This window comes from Ahaetulla prasina, chromosome 3 (genome assembly GCF_028640845.1).
Source record: "Ahaetulla prasina isolate Xishuangbanna chromosome 3, ASM2864084v1, whole genome shotgun sequence".
NCBI lineage: Eukaryota > Metazoa > Chordata > Lepidosauria > Squamata > Colubridae > Ahaetulla > Ahaetulla prasina.
Window position 1 is genome coordinate 185,957,613 of NC_080541.1, and position 16,650 is coordinate 185,974,262.

General features: G+C 41.4%; 1 protein-coding gene across 1 annotated transcript in view; it reads right to left on the bottom strand.

Moving 5' to 3' along the window:
* The window catches only part of RSBN1 (round spermatid basic protein 1), a 29,284-nt gene extending 14,302 nt beyond the window's left edge, over positions 1-14,982 (bottom strand). Inside the window, exons 1-2 of the mRNA XM_058176921.1 lie at positions 14,334-14,982; positions 6,726-7,396 (exon numbers count right to left, since the gene is read on the bottom strand). Of these exons, the coding sequence (XP_058032904.1) occupies positions 6,726-7,396; positions 14,334-14,781 (1,119 nt within the window). The 5' untranslated portion in view covers positions 14,782-14,982. The remainder of the gene's footprint in view (positions 1-6,725; positions 7,397-14,333) is intronic.
* Positions 14,983-16,650: the final 1,668 nt, after the last annotated feature.

Below are 16,650 nucleotides of genomic sequence, written 5' to 3' on the forward strand. Positions count from 1 at the left end.
CAGGATATAAAAGCAGTGAGGGCTGCTATGCCTCTTCGTAGCAGGCAAATCAACTGCTTGACTAGAGCTGAAGTACTGTTGTTGACTCATCGGCATCAAGGGAGATAACAGAGACACTTGGCAGATGCTCGCTAGTTTACTGCCAGAGCTGATAGTGCCAGCTAATTAAGTCATTGCTCGGACTGAGGCGAGGGGGGGCAGAACAGAGAGACCCCTATCCAGCCCATCCTGGAGGGTCTAGGACTTGTGGCACAGAAGCCGCAATAGGGTGATCTTTTTCAAGCACCAAGTGGTGAATGCCTTCCAGGTGGCGTTGTAAATCCGGGTAGTTTATGACCTCCGGGAGGCCTGAATAGTCTGTATGACCCTGGAGGAATATTTGGCCTGCCTCAGGAGATTCCCCCTCAAGTGTGAGATGGTCAGCGGGAGACATTGAGGCTCCAGGTGGACTAGGACCCCCTGGCTGAGAGAAACCTTCTCCTGAGGGATCCTCCAGGGCCACGACACTGATAGACTCACCAGGTCCAGGTACCATGGGTGCCTGGGCCAATGAGGAGCCACCAGCAGAACCTCCGCCCTTTCCACTAGAACCTTCCTGATGACTGCAGGAATGAGGGAAAGGGGTGGAAAGGCATACAGAAGGCCACTTGGCCAAGGGCTGCGCAATGCGTTGGTCCCTTCTGATCCCAGGGTCGGGAACCTGGTGAAGCGTGGGACTTGGGCATTTGCCAGGGAGGCGAACAGGTCCATGATCAGGTAACCAAATCTCTGAGACATCTCCTGAAAGATGCCTGGGTGAAGTCTCCATTCGGGATGGTCGATCGTGTGCCTGCTCAAGGAGTCTGCCTGCACATTTGTGGACCCAGCAATGTGCTCCGCCTAAGTATCCAGGTGATTCACTTCGGTCATGAACGCCCTTGAGTGGCTGTCCCCTTGTCGATTTATGTGGGTTTTCTCCACTACATTGTCGGTCATAATCAGGACATGATGATCCCGGACTAGATCCTGAAAGTGGTGATGGACCAGATGTACTGTCCAGAGCTCCAGCCAATTTATGTTGTTGGCAAGTTCCACCGGTGTCCAAAGCCCCTGCACCATACGTCTGCAGGTGGGCGCCCCAGCCGACAAGGCTGGCATCCGATATAATCACCAACCTGTCAGGCTCTTGGAAGAGACAGCCCTTGGTCAGAACCAGTGACAGCCATCATCGAAGAGAGCGAAGAACCACTGATGACACCAGAATCCTGACCCGTGTGTTGCTTCTCCCAGACTGCTGGAAGGGAAGCAGAAGCCACTTCAGGGGACGGGCGTGCAGCTGTGACCAGGGAACAATAGAAACGCACTAAGCCATTTCCCCCAGCAGTTGAGATAGCAGGGCCATGGACACCATGCACCTCTCCCGCACCTGATTCACCAGAGCCGTTAAGCTGTGCCCCAAGATGTAGAATTTGTGTCGTTAGCACCAGATGGCTCTTTTTGAAATTTACAGAGAAGCCATGGGCTTGTAATATTTGAATTGTCATACATACATTCTCTGCCACTCGAGACAAGGCCTGGACAAGGATGTCGTCGAGGTAGCACTGGAGCCTTACCGGGATGGATCGCAGGTGAGTTGCCAGTGCCACCAGAATCTTGATAAAACACTGGGGGGATGAAGCCAGCCCGAAGGGTAAGGCCTGGTACTGATAGTGACTTGTCCCTAATAAAATCTCAGGAAGCAATGATGTGCCAGCAGAATCGGCACATAGACGCAGGTCTCTCTGAGATCGATGTGGACCAGGAAGTTGGTCACCTGTATGCAGGGAGCACATCTTGAATTTCCTGTAGACCAAATGGTGTTCAGAAGTTTTAGGTCCAGAATCGCTCTCCCCCCACCCACCCCAAATGCTTTGGAATGGTGAACAGGATGGAATAAAACCCCTGTCTCCTTTGGTCCTGCGGTACCGGCTCTATGGCCTGAATATCCAACAAGTGTTGGATGGCCATTGCCATTAGGCCCCGTTTGTCAATGTTGTTGGAAACAGGGCACCAGACAAAGCGATTCAGGGGCATAACTTGGTGTAGGCGCGCTTCTTGTGTTTTTTTGTTGTTGTTGTTTTATTTACATTTATATCCCGCCCTTCTCCGAAGACTCAGGGCGGCTTACATTGTGTAAGGCAATAGTCTCATTCTATTTGTATATTTATATACAAAGTCAACTTATTGCCCCCCCAACAATCTGGGTCCTCATTTTACCTACCTTATAAAGGATGGAAGGCTGAGTCAACCTTGGGCCTGGTGGGACTTGAGCCTGCAGTAATTGCAAGCAGCTATGTTTAATAACAGGCTTCTTACAGCCTGAGCCACACCGCGGCCCAGCGGCAACTTCACTTGCAACTGGCTGAGCTAGAGCAAGAAAGTGAGATTAAAAAAGGGAGTGGTCATGGCCGCCTTCATCGCCCATGCTGCAGCTTGGTAGGTCTTACAGAGGACAAGTTCGGCTTTCTTGTCTTCAGCCCTTAGGTTGTCAGCCAAATCCCTGACCACAATAGAGGATGAGGAGGCGAGGTTCCCACAGGTTTATCCACCGGCAGCTGTAAAAGGTCAGCCAGATCCTCACCAGCATATAAAAACATCTGTCATTGCCTATAGGAGTGGGAAAGGCTCCAGGGTGATCCCATTTTTTCTGGATAACCTCCAGAAGTAGTTTTCGGGTAGGGATCTCCTCCTGTGCTGACTTAGGCTCATAAAAGAGGCCTGCAGCTGGGTCTTGAGGAGCCTCTGATGACGTTGCCTGCAATCCCAATTTGGTAGTGGATTTAGCCTTGTGAAGTAAAGGCTTAAAAAAGGACTGGAGGGAAGAGTCCAGTAAAGGCCGGAGCATCCGGCACCATGTCCTCATCCTCTAGTTCTCTGGGCCCATCATCACCCCAAAGGGAATCGTGACTTCCCACTGAAGGGCTGCAGGAATAATGTTTCTGACAGTCAGGTCTGCTGACTGAGGGCAAGGAATGAGGAAAACACAACATGCCTTCCTATGAAATGGAGTCAGAGTGGTAGGCTTGCTGCAAGCCTGCAGCAATATCTTGGGAAATGGCCTGAGAAATCATAAGTCTCATATCCTGAGATATGTCAGGTCCCTGACTTTCCCCTGGGTGGAGCCCTACTGCAATGGACGCAATTGCATTGACAGGAGCAGACCTGTCAGAAATTTCCTGTCTGCCAGTTGCTATGCAAGCAAAAGGATCTAGGATTTTTTCTCTTCTATCAAGCTGTAAGGAGGCAGAAGGAGATAAATGCTCCCTCTAGTGGTTCCTTCAGCAGAACTGCATCTTGTGGCTGAGCCACCGGTTCCACTTGAAAAGCATGCGAAGTTCCTGGAGCTGTCAAGGAAGAACCTGGCAGCTTGCCATGTTTTTGGCAGCCCTTGAAAATTGGTTTTCAAGGGCTTTCAGGCATCTCTGAACATCCTTTTCCTCTGCGCTGGTATTTCTGGAGGACCTGAGAGCTTTGGTCTTAATCGGCTGCTTTTCTTGAAGCTGACCTGGATTTGGCAGAGCCCTTGTTGACATGTTCTACAGAAGCAGGGGAGTGACCGTTAGCTCTGTTCTTGTCCTCAGGGGAGCTGTCCGCCATTTTGACAGCTCAGCTCTGACAGGGAAGGCTGAGAAACAGTCAAAGGCTCTGCAGGAGGGCAGCCTGCTCTATGACGGCAGAAAAAATGGTGGTGACTCTGTCAGCACCTGAACTAGCCAGCACACATACCACAGCAAGTCAAAAGTCTACAAACATCTAAAAACAAGCCGTTTCAAGCAGCGCTATCAAAACCTGGCCCCGAAACTGGCATGGCACTGCAAAGCGGCTTGACAGCTCTTAAAAATGGCTCATGCAGCTCCGAAAACTGCAGCAGCAACAATAGCATGATCCCAGCGCTCCCATGGGTCGGTGGCTGTGCCAGAAGAACTGGGTTAGCCAGCACGTTTCCACCGGTCCCAGTCCAAGGGTTTTCAGGCTGGCAGCATTGCCAGAATTGGATTGTCCAGCATGACCAACACAGGGCAAGAGCTCCTGCTGCCTCCGCAAATCTCCAAAGTCTAAAACACAAAGAAGAAACTTGTTCCCTAAAAATCCAAGAATGGATTCACTGATGTTTTCCAGACTGTCCAAAATGTCTCTCTTGGGCAAGACTGAGTTGAAAACTGAGCCAGAGGAAGAGGCACCTGGGCATGGCTTCAATTTATCTCTCAGTCTCTGGGCAGAAAGGACATCATTGAACCCATTCTTGGACCCTCCCACAATCACACTGGAGAATTAGAGCTTTTTGTAAATCAGCAACTCTATATTCATTGAAGAAAAAAACGATACTCTTAAAGAAAAAAAACACCACTCCTATTGTAAAACATGGAAGAGGTTCAGAACCAAGTGCTTTGAATCTCTTCAGAGCTCAATTAAATGAGATTTTCAATGCCCAATATTAGAAAGGTCTGTCTCAGTCACAAATCATGGGTACTCCAGCACTATAATGATCCAAAACATGCATCTAAGAGAACCCAAGAATAGCTGAAAAACAAAAGTTGGATAGTTTTGAAGAGACCTGTTACAAGTCCTGTCTGAATCCAATCTAACCCCTATGGAAAGAGAAAAGGAACCCATCAAACTTAAGGCAAATGGACCAAGAATGGATTTGCTGTTTTAAAAAGGGGATAGGTTGAGAAATATATGTCTTATTCAGAGCTACAGAAAGTGCTTGATTGCAGATGTTATTTCAAAAGGGTATACTATGCAATATTGAGTTAGGTCTCACTAATTACATCCATGTCATTTTCATTTGTTTTATCTGCAAGAAAATATATAGTCATATATCAAAGGCAAAGTGTCTGCTCTATGACATCAGAGAACAAAGATTGGTGGATTTGTGTCAGTTTCAACATGTTTCATGATTAACTGGGATCCTCTGGAAAAAAATGGAGGGATACCAATACTTTTGACTGTGTCTGTAAATGTCAAATGAATACCACGGAGATGTCTTCGGACAGCGCTGGCTCTTTGGCTTTGAAACGGAGATGAGCACCGCCCCCTAGAGTCGGCAACGACTAGCACGTATTTGCAAGGGGAACCTTTACCTTATTAGTTTCTTATTAAAGTGAATAAGGAAGAGTCAGATTCCTAATCTCCAGCTCCAAGTACATCCTTCTGTTTTGCTTGGGTAAGTAGCTGTCAATGTAACTTCACAACCGACATGAAACAATTGCATTTTTTATTTGAGGGCAAAAATATTCTCCAAAAAACTCTAGGCCTTTGATATTTCAATCTGAAAGTTGGATTTCAGAGCAGAAGATAAAAAAACAAACCTAATAACAATTCTAGTCCATGCGATAAGGCATACAGTTAAGTGTACAGCTCAGGTTCTTTTGCATGTTATTAACCCAACCTACTTACCCAAAAGTTTAAAAATTACCTTTATTAATTTGGCCAAAAATCCTCCCTCTTAATAAAATTGCCCTGTACTTTATGATTCTGTACAGAAGCATCCAGGAACAATGCATGGGTATGGTGACTGGAGATGGTAAATATTGGTGGGATGTTTTGAAGTGTCAACCAGCTTCACCATGTTTTTTCTTTTTATTCTTTACTTTGCGGGGGGGGGGGTGATTGTTTCTTTTATTTTTATTGTATTGTGGGCCATCCAAAATCATTTGAAGTTGGGCAACATTACATTTAATGAAATAATAAATGAAACCCATGAAGATAATGCCCTCCCTAACCTCTTCCACAAACAATGAAGGTAAAAGAGTGTAGGATTTGGTGGGGGGCAGGGGGCAGAAAGGATAGCCTGAGCATCATTATTTTTCTTCTGTAAAATTTTTCTATACCAATTTATAGAAGAGCAATTTTTCCACTATTTAAGACTTAAATCTAATTTCTATTTTATACTAAGTACAAGTAGATGTTTGCTCTTGGAGACTGTTGTGGTCCACCAGCAGCCTACAGAGCTGGCAGCGGAGTCGGACAGTGAGGAGGCTGGAGAGGACAATGGGCCAGTCCCAAAGTCAGGGGAAGGCCCGAACGAGGGCTTTGCGTCGGAGGCAGAGATGGGGCCAGGGCCATGTGGGAGCGATCCACAGCCACTCCAGAGCCTCCAGAGGAAGGCAACATCGCTACAATTGTTTCTTGTCAGCATCTCGTTTCTGAATTTCGTGGGGCTTTGCCAAGAAAAGCCTTTGGTAGGGTGACAAAGATAACGGTTTGTGATAAGGCCGAGGGACTTTTTCTGAAGGACTTGTTTTGGAATTAATTTGGACTAAGCTGAGAATGAAGTAATTCTCAGCTGTTCTAATAAAATATATTTGTTTAGGACTGATTGTGTCTGGTAATAACTACTTGGGCCTAAGTCACAACAGAAACTAGGACATTCTCATCAGCAATTTTTCAACAATGCAATCCTTATGGTTGTGATGGCATCAAAAAGACTCAAATTATCAGTAAAGGCTTACTATAGCTAGGTCTCAAAATTCAAAATAATGCTATTCCTTATAGAGGCATAGTCTGGAGGGGAACAATGGAATGTGAAATGTGTGAAGGTAATATTGAACTGTATTTGACACCCAGCATGCAAAGGCAATCGGAGGTGGCAAATATAACTAACAGAAAGCATTCTGAATTTCAGCTTTCTGCGTAATATTATTTACAGTCATCAACACCAGATTCAAATTAGAATTCAGGCATGCCGGGGAAATTTCTCTTACCTGAGTGTGAAAGTTTGAAATGGTGGTTGTTTCAATGTCTTTTTTGCCAAGGATTTCCATTTTCACTGGAGTGCTAGGGAAATTGAAAGCAAAGTAATCCAAGAAGTCTGGCAAGTATGCAGCTGCCCCATGAACTATCGCTAGAGCATAATAAGCTGCATTTTTCTCGTTTTCACTGAATGTCAAAGCAAGAAACTCTTCTGCAAATCTCTCCATCTCCACTGGAGACAAAAATGAGAGTTCATCCATATAGGCATGAAGAACTAGAGCTCCTCCATTTGATTGATGTTCTTCATGAATAAAATTACTAAATTTAGTGCCTGTTTTTAAGAAGCTGTTGCGAACAGAATGCTCCTGGTGGGTAGTAAATGGAGACTGCACCCCCTGGGGTATCCTATATTCCTCCATGCCCACATTCAACTGACACAGCTGCTCATCTTTTAGATACCTAAAAGATTCCTTGTTCTCTTCCAAATTATCACTCTCCCCTGGAGTCAAAGTCTCTTTGCTGATACGGGTAAGACCAGCACATACTGTCTGTACTTCTTTGTTGTACACTTTCAGATGCCTCCCTCTCATGTCTTCTCTGTGTTTCTTTTTCTTTTTCTTCTTTATTTTCTTTACAATAAGACTGTCAGATCTTTCTGTCTTGCCATTTTCATCTCGGGTTTCTAAAAGTAGTAAAAAAAATAAGATATTTATGTTGCAAAACAGTTATATTTAATAAAAGTATGTATTTTTTCAATAATGCACCAATATTTCACTAAAATGTTAATATAAAGGTTTACTTTTAAAAATTGGCTACTGTTATATAAGAAAATGCTTTTTACTTTTACATACTTATACATATATACACACATAATACATAAATATGTACTAGCCATTTCTATAACAACAAACATATCTAATCAGCAAAACCCAAAGTCAAAGTTTCTTTTTTTTTCCATCTCAAGCATAAAATCCAGAAGTGGTTTATCAGCAGAAACAAGTTGAATGAGGTTTTTTCCTTGGATTAAAGCAGTTAATTTAGCCTGTTATTTCCATTAGCTTTTCAGCCAGGTGCCATTGTGAAAATTAAAGTATCCTTTTTGTGTATAAAGCATTCTTGTTGCTGTCCCCCGCCCAGCTGAGCCGCACAATCATCAGAGATTTTTGCTACCGGTTCTCCGAACCACCCACTGCGTCGCTACCAGATCAGGCAATCCAGTCCGAACCGGAAACATTTCACCCCTGCTTTCAATGAAGAATACTGTATACTTGAATCCTCAAACCTTTGACAGGACCAATGGAATCACTGCCATCTATGTATTTAGTGACATTCAAACTGTATGAACATGGTAAGGAAAAACTGCTTTTACAGAATCTTGATTTTATTGTTAATTATAAATCTTAGTATTTTGTAAAATTTGTCAGTTCCAGTTATTAACTGTGCACCTTTATCTTGGCACAATTGGAATTTACTATCCAAATTAATCTTCTATTTTTGCATTGATGACATTTGTGCCTAGTGTTTGTTCTTGGACAGCAAAAGCATTTTGCTGTTTCCATTTTTAACACATCATTCTTAAACTGAGGCAGGAGGATACGGATGATCCTTCTTTTACCGACAATATGGCGTTATGATAAGGTTTGATATCTTTTAATCATTTGCTTCCTTAACCTCACTATAAATGAGGAACTACAAAGTGCCAGCTTTACGGGAATATTGCTTAAACTTACAAGAACTTTATTTACAAAGTTATGCTCTTACATTTAATTTTTACAAATACCTCTTTTTTCTGAGATTGATTTAATAAAAGTTTATTTACTTGCTTCAAAGCAATATAAAGGCCTCATTTTTCTTTTTTTCTAAAGTTTATCTGTAAAGTTCTCACTCAACCTCTTTTTTTGGAAGACATCATCTATTAACATCACTGTGAGGATGTAGGGCAGTACTCATAATCATCAATCTTCTGATTTGATCAGTTATCAATCATCTGAGTCGAACTGAGTATTCCTGCAGTATATTGAGTTATCAGTATTGCCCATGAACTCATGGCTCTGGTTGTACTTCCACCATTTAGGCTAAATTTTAGAATTTTTAATAATTGTTTGCAATTTACTGAGTCTCTTTTTCCTTTTACTATATTTGGTTGCACAGAATACCTGATGTTTCCAAGATCCCCAAATTCAAGCTTGTTCAGCTGCTAGACTGATGTTTCCTTTATGATCTGAATAATTTTTTGTGAATTACTGATTTTTTTTCACTTCAATTATAACAAATTAAAATATAGTAGTATCACTACTAAATATCTGATAATTAGGTAATTATTCCTGTTCATCTTTTGATGGCATTGATATGTAAAGAGAGACTTTTAGATGTTGTTTGAAAACTGATAGCCATGATTTGCCTTATTCAGCATCCTTGGCAATAGGCCCATCACTAAATTAAATAAAGGTGAAAACTGAGCACTTGAGGCTGGTTTGGTCAAAGAAAATTTCAGTCAGCTGGAGGTAGCAGAAGAGAAGGAGCTAGATCCAGGTTCTACTGTTTTCCTTAAAGCATACTGAGTTGGGCACAAAGCAGAACAGAAGAATTCTGCAAGACTTCTTGTATGACAAGGGCATGGTTCATTTAAGAGCCTTTGCTGTCCAGCTGTTCTCTAGTGGGAGCTATCACTCTATTTGCCAGAGCTCTATGCTTTGCCTGTTTAACCTGTTCCTTTAAAAACCCTGTTCCTTGGAACATGACCCAATTTTGGACTCATGCACTTCTAGTGTATGACCTGACTTGCTTCTGTCCCCAGCCTTGGACTCCAGCCATTTGGAAGTCTCTGTAGGCAAGCTGGTAGGGATTTGGGGCTTTACTGCTTTGTATGTGCATTTACACATACACCCTGTTGGCCACAGCCTATATTTACTAAATCCTAGGTAAACCTCCTTGCAATTACTTGGGGCATACATGTCTGATCAGGATAATAATGACTCACCTTGAAAGAACCCCCTTTTTGACTCCACATAATTGATCGTTATTTACAATTAACTTTTTAACTGAGTTTTCAACTTTTCCATGCTTTTATTGTTTCTACAAAATCTTAAATTCTGATTGATACAAAAAATGTGCATACTTTTCATAATATAGCCATTTGAAAGAAGTCAAATGCCTTCTTGTAATCAATCCAAGCAATACATAAATTCATTTTTTCATTAAATTATTTAGAATTGTTTTATTAATAAAATACAAGTTTTGACTCATTGTGATTTTTCAGTTTCCTTTTTGTTCAATTGCATAGTCAGAAATTTCCTTTAGATAAACATACAGTGAATTCACTATTATTCCAGTAAGCATTTTGAATGTGGTAGGCAAACAAGTTATTGATCTTTAGTTTTCAGATATAAATTATTCTTTTATTAAAAAGATTCTTTCAGATTCATCCAGGCTCGATTTGTTCCATTCTTTAGTGCAACATGAAAATGATCGGGTAATTGTGCATGTTTGCTAACCGAGTAGCTACCTGGCATTGACGTTAAAATCTATCCAACACATCAGTCCCAGATATATTTGTTGTTTTCTCTGACTGTTTCTATCTATTAATCCCATTACAATTAAAATGTCCATAGCTTTTTTTCCTTTTTATTGCATTTTTGAAATTTAACTATATTGTATCCGCTTTCATTTTATAATTATCTTCTTCTTGCAAAATGCATTTTTTATTATCAAGTTTCAGGGTTTTATTTTTCTTTTATGGTGCTTTGAGTCAATATCCCTATAGAACTTATGATTTATTCTAAATTGTAAATTTTGTTTGCATAGATTTAGGCCCTTTGATTTTTCCTGACAATGCCATGATTTTCAGTTTCAGTTTTGCTTGAACTTTAGCTGTGCTTTTGGTTCTGATGTCACATTGCATTTTTAGATCCAATTTTCAGTTTTTCAGTTTTTATTAGGTTTTTAACCCGCCCTCATTATTTTTACAAATCTTAAATTTTAAGTTTTTTTCAAATTGTTCAGATTCCAAATTTTGAATATATTAAAAGAAGTTTTTAACATTTTCCCTAAAGCTATTTTTGCTGTTGATGCTTTTATTAATCTTTTTCTGACACAGTTCGTGCTCTTTTGTTATTTAGGCTCGAGTTTTCAATTCCTAAAGAAAGCTTTTCTCATTTTTACAGCTGTCTGGACCCTGTTAAAATGATATGCTGTCCCATGCCTTGTCTTGGTTGACTCTTATCTTATGGAATACATGCAATATCAGTTTCAATTATTATTTTTTTAAAAAATCCTGAGCATTTGAACATGCTATATTGTGACAAGATCATGGCCACCATTTAAGATTAAAGCTAGGATTAATAAATTTGATCAGATGGGCATATTCTTTACCTCAAATGGTGGCACAGTGGTTTGAAGCAGTATTGCAGGCAGATTTTGCCCACAGCCAGGAGTTCGAGCCTGACAGGCTCAAGGTTGACTCAGCCTTCCATCCTTCTGAGGTCAGTAGAATGACCCAGATTGTTAGAGGCAATATGCTGACATTTGTTAACCACCCAGAGAGTGCTGTAAAGCACTACAGAGTGCTTTAAGTAGTATATAAGTCTAAGTGCTATTGCTAGTTATAGGCAACATCTGCCACCTTTAGTTATTATCTGAAGGATACATTATTTCAGTGTTTGCTAGTTATAAAGCACGTATGCAGGATACATATATAAAATTCATATCCACATTCCGTTGATTCACCCCATTCCATTAGATTTCTAGTAAATCCTCTTGTTATTAATGAAAAGCTACAAGCAGACATTTATAACCAGGTTGATGAAAGATTGGTGAAGACAATCAGCACCATCAAAAAAATAAGATACTACTTGTTACATAGACAAAATATCTGTTCAGGAAAAGTATCCCTAGGAAAACGGGCTAACATGTTTAGCTAGGGATATTGTGTTAATCTTTGTTTTTTTCTGCTGTGCTAGAGTTTTGATTTTATATACAAGGTAGAACACTTTGTGTTCATAAAGTTGTATTTCTGTATTTTTCTGCCCCAATGTCTTTTTTTCCACATTTGTAGCAGAGTGATACCAGTTTGTGGTCTGCCTCATCTCTTTTGCACTAAATTTAAGAGGAAGACATGAAGTAAGGCATACTCTGGATAGCAGGAACCGGAACTACCAAAGCACTAACCAAAGCAGGAGGTGGAATCAGGTGCAGGACCTAGAGAGCTTCTGGAAGAGGTTTGATACTTCCAATCTACTGCCATATGGGTTTAGCCATTCTACCACATCATTGTACCTATTTTTTTATTTGTAACCAAGTACTACTACCACTGGCACAGATATTTAGCATAGTATTTTTCAAATTTCTAGCTAATTTAAACCGACCTGCCTACACTACTATCTTATTGGCATATATGTGAAACAGAGAGCACGTCCAAGAATATATTGACAGTTCTTCACTATAATCTCTTACCTAGTAATCTCAATTTGACTTCCACAACTGGCTGCTTATTTTTTTTCTTGTATTATTGGTACCAAACTATACCACACCACTGCCTCTTCCTCAGCACTATCTAGAACCTATCTAAACATCCACCTCTCCAGATCAGGCAGGGCAGGTATGGGATCTCCATATCAATCACAAACACACATGACATAGTAGAGGGCCAGATTATTTTTTTTTCAATATAAGTGGAACTCCATTAGAAAGTTCACTGAAAAACAAAAAGTAGGGATGCTCATCTTTTCTTCAATGCAATTTTTGTGAGCATTATTTTGAGCAAATGTCTCAGCATAGTTCTTTTGTACACTATGGGTTCTTTGCTGCTTGGTAGCTTTTCTTTTAAGACACTACCTGGAATGAGCCTGGACTATTTTTCTCATATTAGAAAATCAACATTAGCATTGCCTATTGCTGAGGTTCATATTTAGGAAGTGCTGATTATACCTATGTCATTCAAGCATCAAACAAGCCACTTGGTTTAAAATGCTGTTTTGTTATCTTATATATGTCTGTGTGACAGTAAACAACTCTAGTGATTCCTGGTTTGAGTAGTCTTCTATTTATAATGCAAACAAAAGAGCTAGATAATCATGAAAATTTTATTGCTATATATGATAGCCTAAATTGGTCAATTTAATTAGTAATTAAACTGCTATTTTTAGCAATTGCTGAACTTTTTATATACGTTTCATGTAATATTCATATTATAACTCGTGAGTTATAATCATATACATATACATATCACAACATATAGTTGTGAATGCTCCAACACTGGAAATTTTTAAGAAAATTTTGGATAGCCATTTGTCTGAAATGGTGTAGTGTTTCCTGCCTGGGCAGGGGGTTGGACTAGAAGACCTCCAAGGTCCCTTCCAACTCTGTTATTATGTTGTTATATGGAGTTTATACAGGCTAACACAGAATGGATGTTAATGAACTTTGCAGCATATAGATTTTAACATTCGAGCCACTTTAACTTAGAAGACATGACTTGATAGTATTTCCCAAATCATTTTGTATTAAGTAATAGTTTGTAGCAAAAGTTTGTAGTTAGAAAAAAGCATGTGTGCTTTTAAGCATTGAAGTCTTTTTTTAAAAACCAGAAACCTGAAGATAGCAATGTTTATTCTTGTAGCATAGCACATCCACATAATTTTTAATCGTTTAGACTAGAGTCACAACAGTAACATTAAAAGAACAAAACCAAAACTATATTTGTTTAAAAAATTTAACTTCTAGTGAAGACTTTCAACAAGTTTAAACATATTTATCCATGTTGCAGATTTAACCTAGTCACTGATATTCCCCCCCCCCAAAAAAACACAGCCATTTATTTATTTTCCCACTGTAGCATATACAATAACTGAATTTGTTTCATTTACAAACATGTTTGGACCAATTAAGAATTCTGGCATAATACACAATCTCCTAGTTCAAGGAACAGATCTCACTATTAACCCAAATCAAAATAAATCTTAGTTAGAAACAAGTAAGGCACTAACATAAGTGAACTTTAGATCACCTTTCATCCCTTGACAAAACTGGCAATAGAATAAATACATTATGTACAGTATGTCTAGAGAAGATGTATTTATATGCATGTTTGCGTGCCTCTCTCCATATCTATATATAGACACATACGTTTCTTTTTCTGGAAAGAGCAGCACGAATGTAATGCATTAAAAAAAAAGGATCCTGTCGCTGTCGCGGATCCTGAGTTTACAGCAACCTCCATTTAAGGAAAGTGACAAACTTAAGGAAAGCTCTCCGACAAGTGTAAAGAGGGCTGAGGGCTTTCGCTCGCCAAGTCTTTTTCATAGGGAGGAACGCTGAACTTTTTTTTCTACCACTACCAAATCTTCGGGGGGCTCTTTCGTTCCTGGGTTTATAATTCACGACGAATTCCTTAATGTCAAGTTAGGTCAAAGAAGCCCGTCAAAGGCCCCTTGAAACTGAGCTTGGCGGGCGTGCCGAAGTCAGGAGCGGGTCGCTGACAAGAGACGTTTGGGGAGCGGAACGAGGCGCGCGCTCGCCCAAAGGAACCAGTAGCATCCTGGGCGGAGGGGGGGGGAGAAAAAGAGACAAACTAATCCACCCACCCCAAGTCCGAACCGTCCCGGCCCCTCGCTCCAACTCACCTCTCTTGCTGGGCCGCCCAAGAGCCCCGTCCCCGGAGCTTCCCCGCCTACCCTTGTGGGGCTTCTCTCCAGAGGAACGGCCAGGCTCCGAGTCCCCACTGTCCGGACGGTGCCGGTGTCGGTGGTGATGTCGTCGCTCGCAGTGCAGGGCCTGCGGGGGCAGGCTGAGAGGGGAGAAAGTGAAAAGCCCAGCGGAGGCGGAAGGCACGGCAGGAGTCGCCGAGAGGCCGGGAACGGAGGCCGGCGGCAGCGGCTCTGCCTGAGAGGGCCTCACCGTAAGCGGGGGCTGGCTCAACTTCGCCCTCTTGCAGCTCCCGGCATCCCCGAGAGGACCTTTCCGCTTCCTCCCTCCTCCCCTCGGTCGACCAGGCCGGTCGCCGAGTGGCAGCGAAGGCGTCTCTTCCGCGCCCCGGGACACGGCGCGTACCGCAGCGACCTGCGCAGCCATTTCGCTCTCTCCCTCACACACATTTAAATGGCCCGAGCGCCTGTAAACGCTGCGCAGGCGTCGCTTGACACTCTCTGGGAATTGTGGTCCAATCTTGCACGTCGGGATCTGTAGTTTTCGTTGACTGGACGTATGCTTCTTTATGCAAAGGTTGCTGGGAAATGAAGTTTTCGCTCCAGCTTTCAGTAGTTTTCAACGAAGAGGAGCGTGCAGGGAGTCACGCAGCACGGCCCCGTCACGTAGACCTTGGGCTTCCGGGGGGGCCACGGAGTGGAGGTAACTTTCAACCATGCGTGAGTGGGCGGGGGAATCTCGCTGCTTTAATGGAGCATGCGTATTAGTTCAGCTTTGGATCTTTTCTATGCCGAGGTTAGATACTGGGAATTGTTACGCAAGTTGGGATTTCTAAGCACATGCAGAGTGCATATGATCGCCGTTAATATATGTAATTCAGATAACGGCTTCCGTTTCATTGGGGCCTAATTGAGTAGTCAGTGTTTTATAGGTGCTTAAAACCAGCCACGGGAATATGTGTTGTGTAAATGCACAGACTAGACTAGGGTGCTGAAAATGCCAAAGTCCTGAAACGTACATGCGCGAAAATAAACAGCACTTTGGAATGTTTCGATAGTCGAACGATTACCAAGGCTAGGAATGAGCGCTCAGGCTACTTTACGTTGCTTATTTTATGCTTAGCCATGGCAATTGAGTCACTGGATGAGAATTAATAGATAATAGATTTCCGTGAAATTAGAAATATAATTAGAAGAGGCGGACCAAACCCCAAACGTTTTTTGACTGGCGTACAGCTCTTCTCTCTAATTATTAATAGTTTTCCTCAATTTACTGGTTCTGTAGGATGTTCTTTGCTACAATGTTAATTGTCTGCTCATATTCAGTGAGATATGGTAGCACGTGTTTTGAAGGCTGCATTTCATCCAACTGCTTTTGATGTACATTTTAAGTGTATTGTGCACATTCTGCAATTTATCCTGTCTTAATGTTATGATTTTAACTCAAGTCTGCTGCTTGTTTTTCGCTTAATTCCCACAGCACTGTCTCATTTCTCATCTCATCTTTCCTACTATCTTCTCCAATTGGCTCCTTCTGATTTATCAATTGCTGTTTGTAACTTGTGATTAATTATTGTAACTGATTTATGATCTATGACCTATTACTTGCTGTTTAGATGTACACTGTGAGTTTATGCACCAGAGACAAAATCCTTGTATGTCCAATGACACTTGTCCAGTGATGGGATTCAAGTAATTTAACAACCAGTTCTCTGCCCTAATGATTTCTTCCAACAACCAGTTTGCCAAACTGCTCACAAAGTTAACAACCGGTTCTCCCGAAGTGGTGCGAACTGGCTGAATCCCACCACTGCACTTGTCCAATAAAGAATTCTATTCTATTCTATTCTATTCTATTCTATTCTATTCTATTCCATTCTATTCTTATTTTCTATCCTAATTTAAGCAGGTCTCTGGTGGAAATTTATTCTGCTTTCTTAAAACTTTCCAAAACAAAGTTACTTTTTCCACCAGTTCCAGAGCATTTGAACTTTTCATCCTCAAAAGGCTACGCATATTTCATAAAGGGCAAAACAACAGTACTCAGACTGATACATGTAATCCACATACAATAGTGATGCAAATACATCACTATTGGTATAACAATGGGATAACAATGTAGCAGGAAAAGTGCGCTAGTCTGCAGTGACAAAAAAATCAGAATAATGTGGTTTGATTGTAATTTAAACTGAGATGGGAAGGGAAGAAATCTGTAACCTGCACTGCCACCACCGTCCTATATAGTCATTCTATGCTTCTGATAAATTGAACAGCAGTTCATAAAAGTTTATACCTT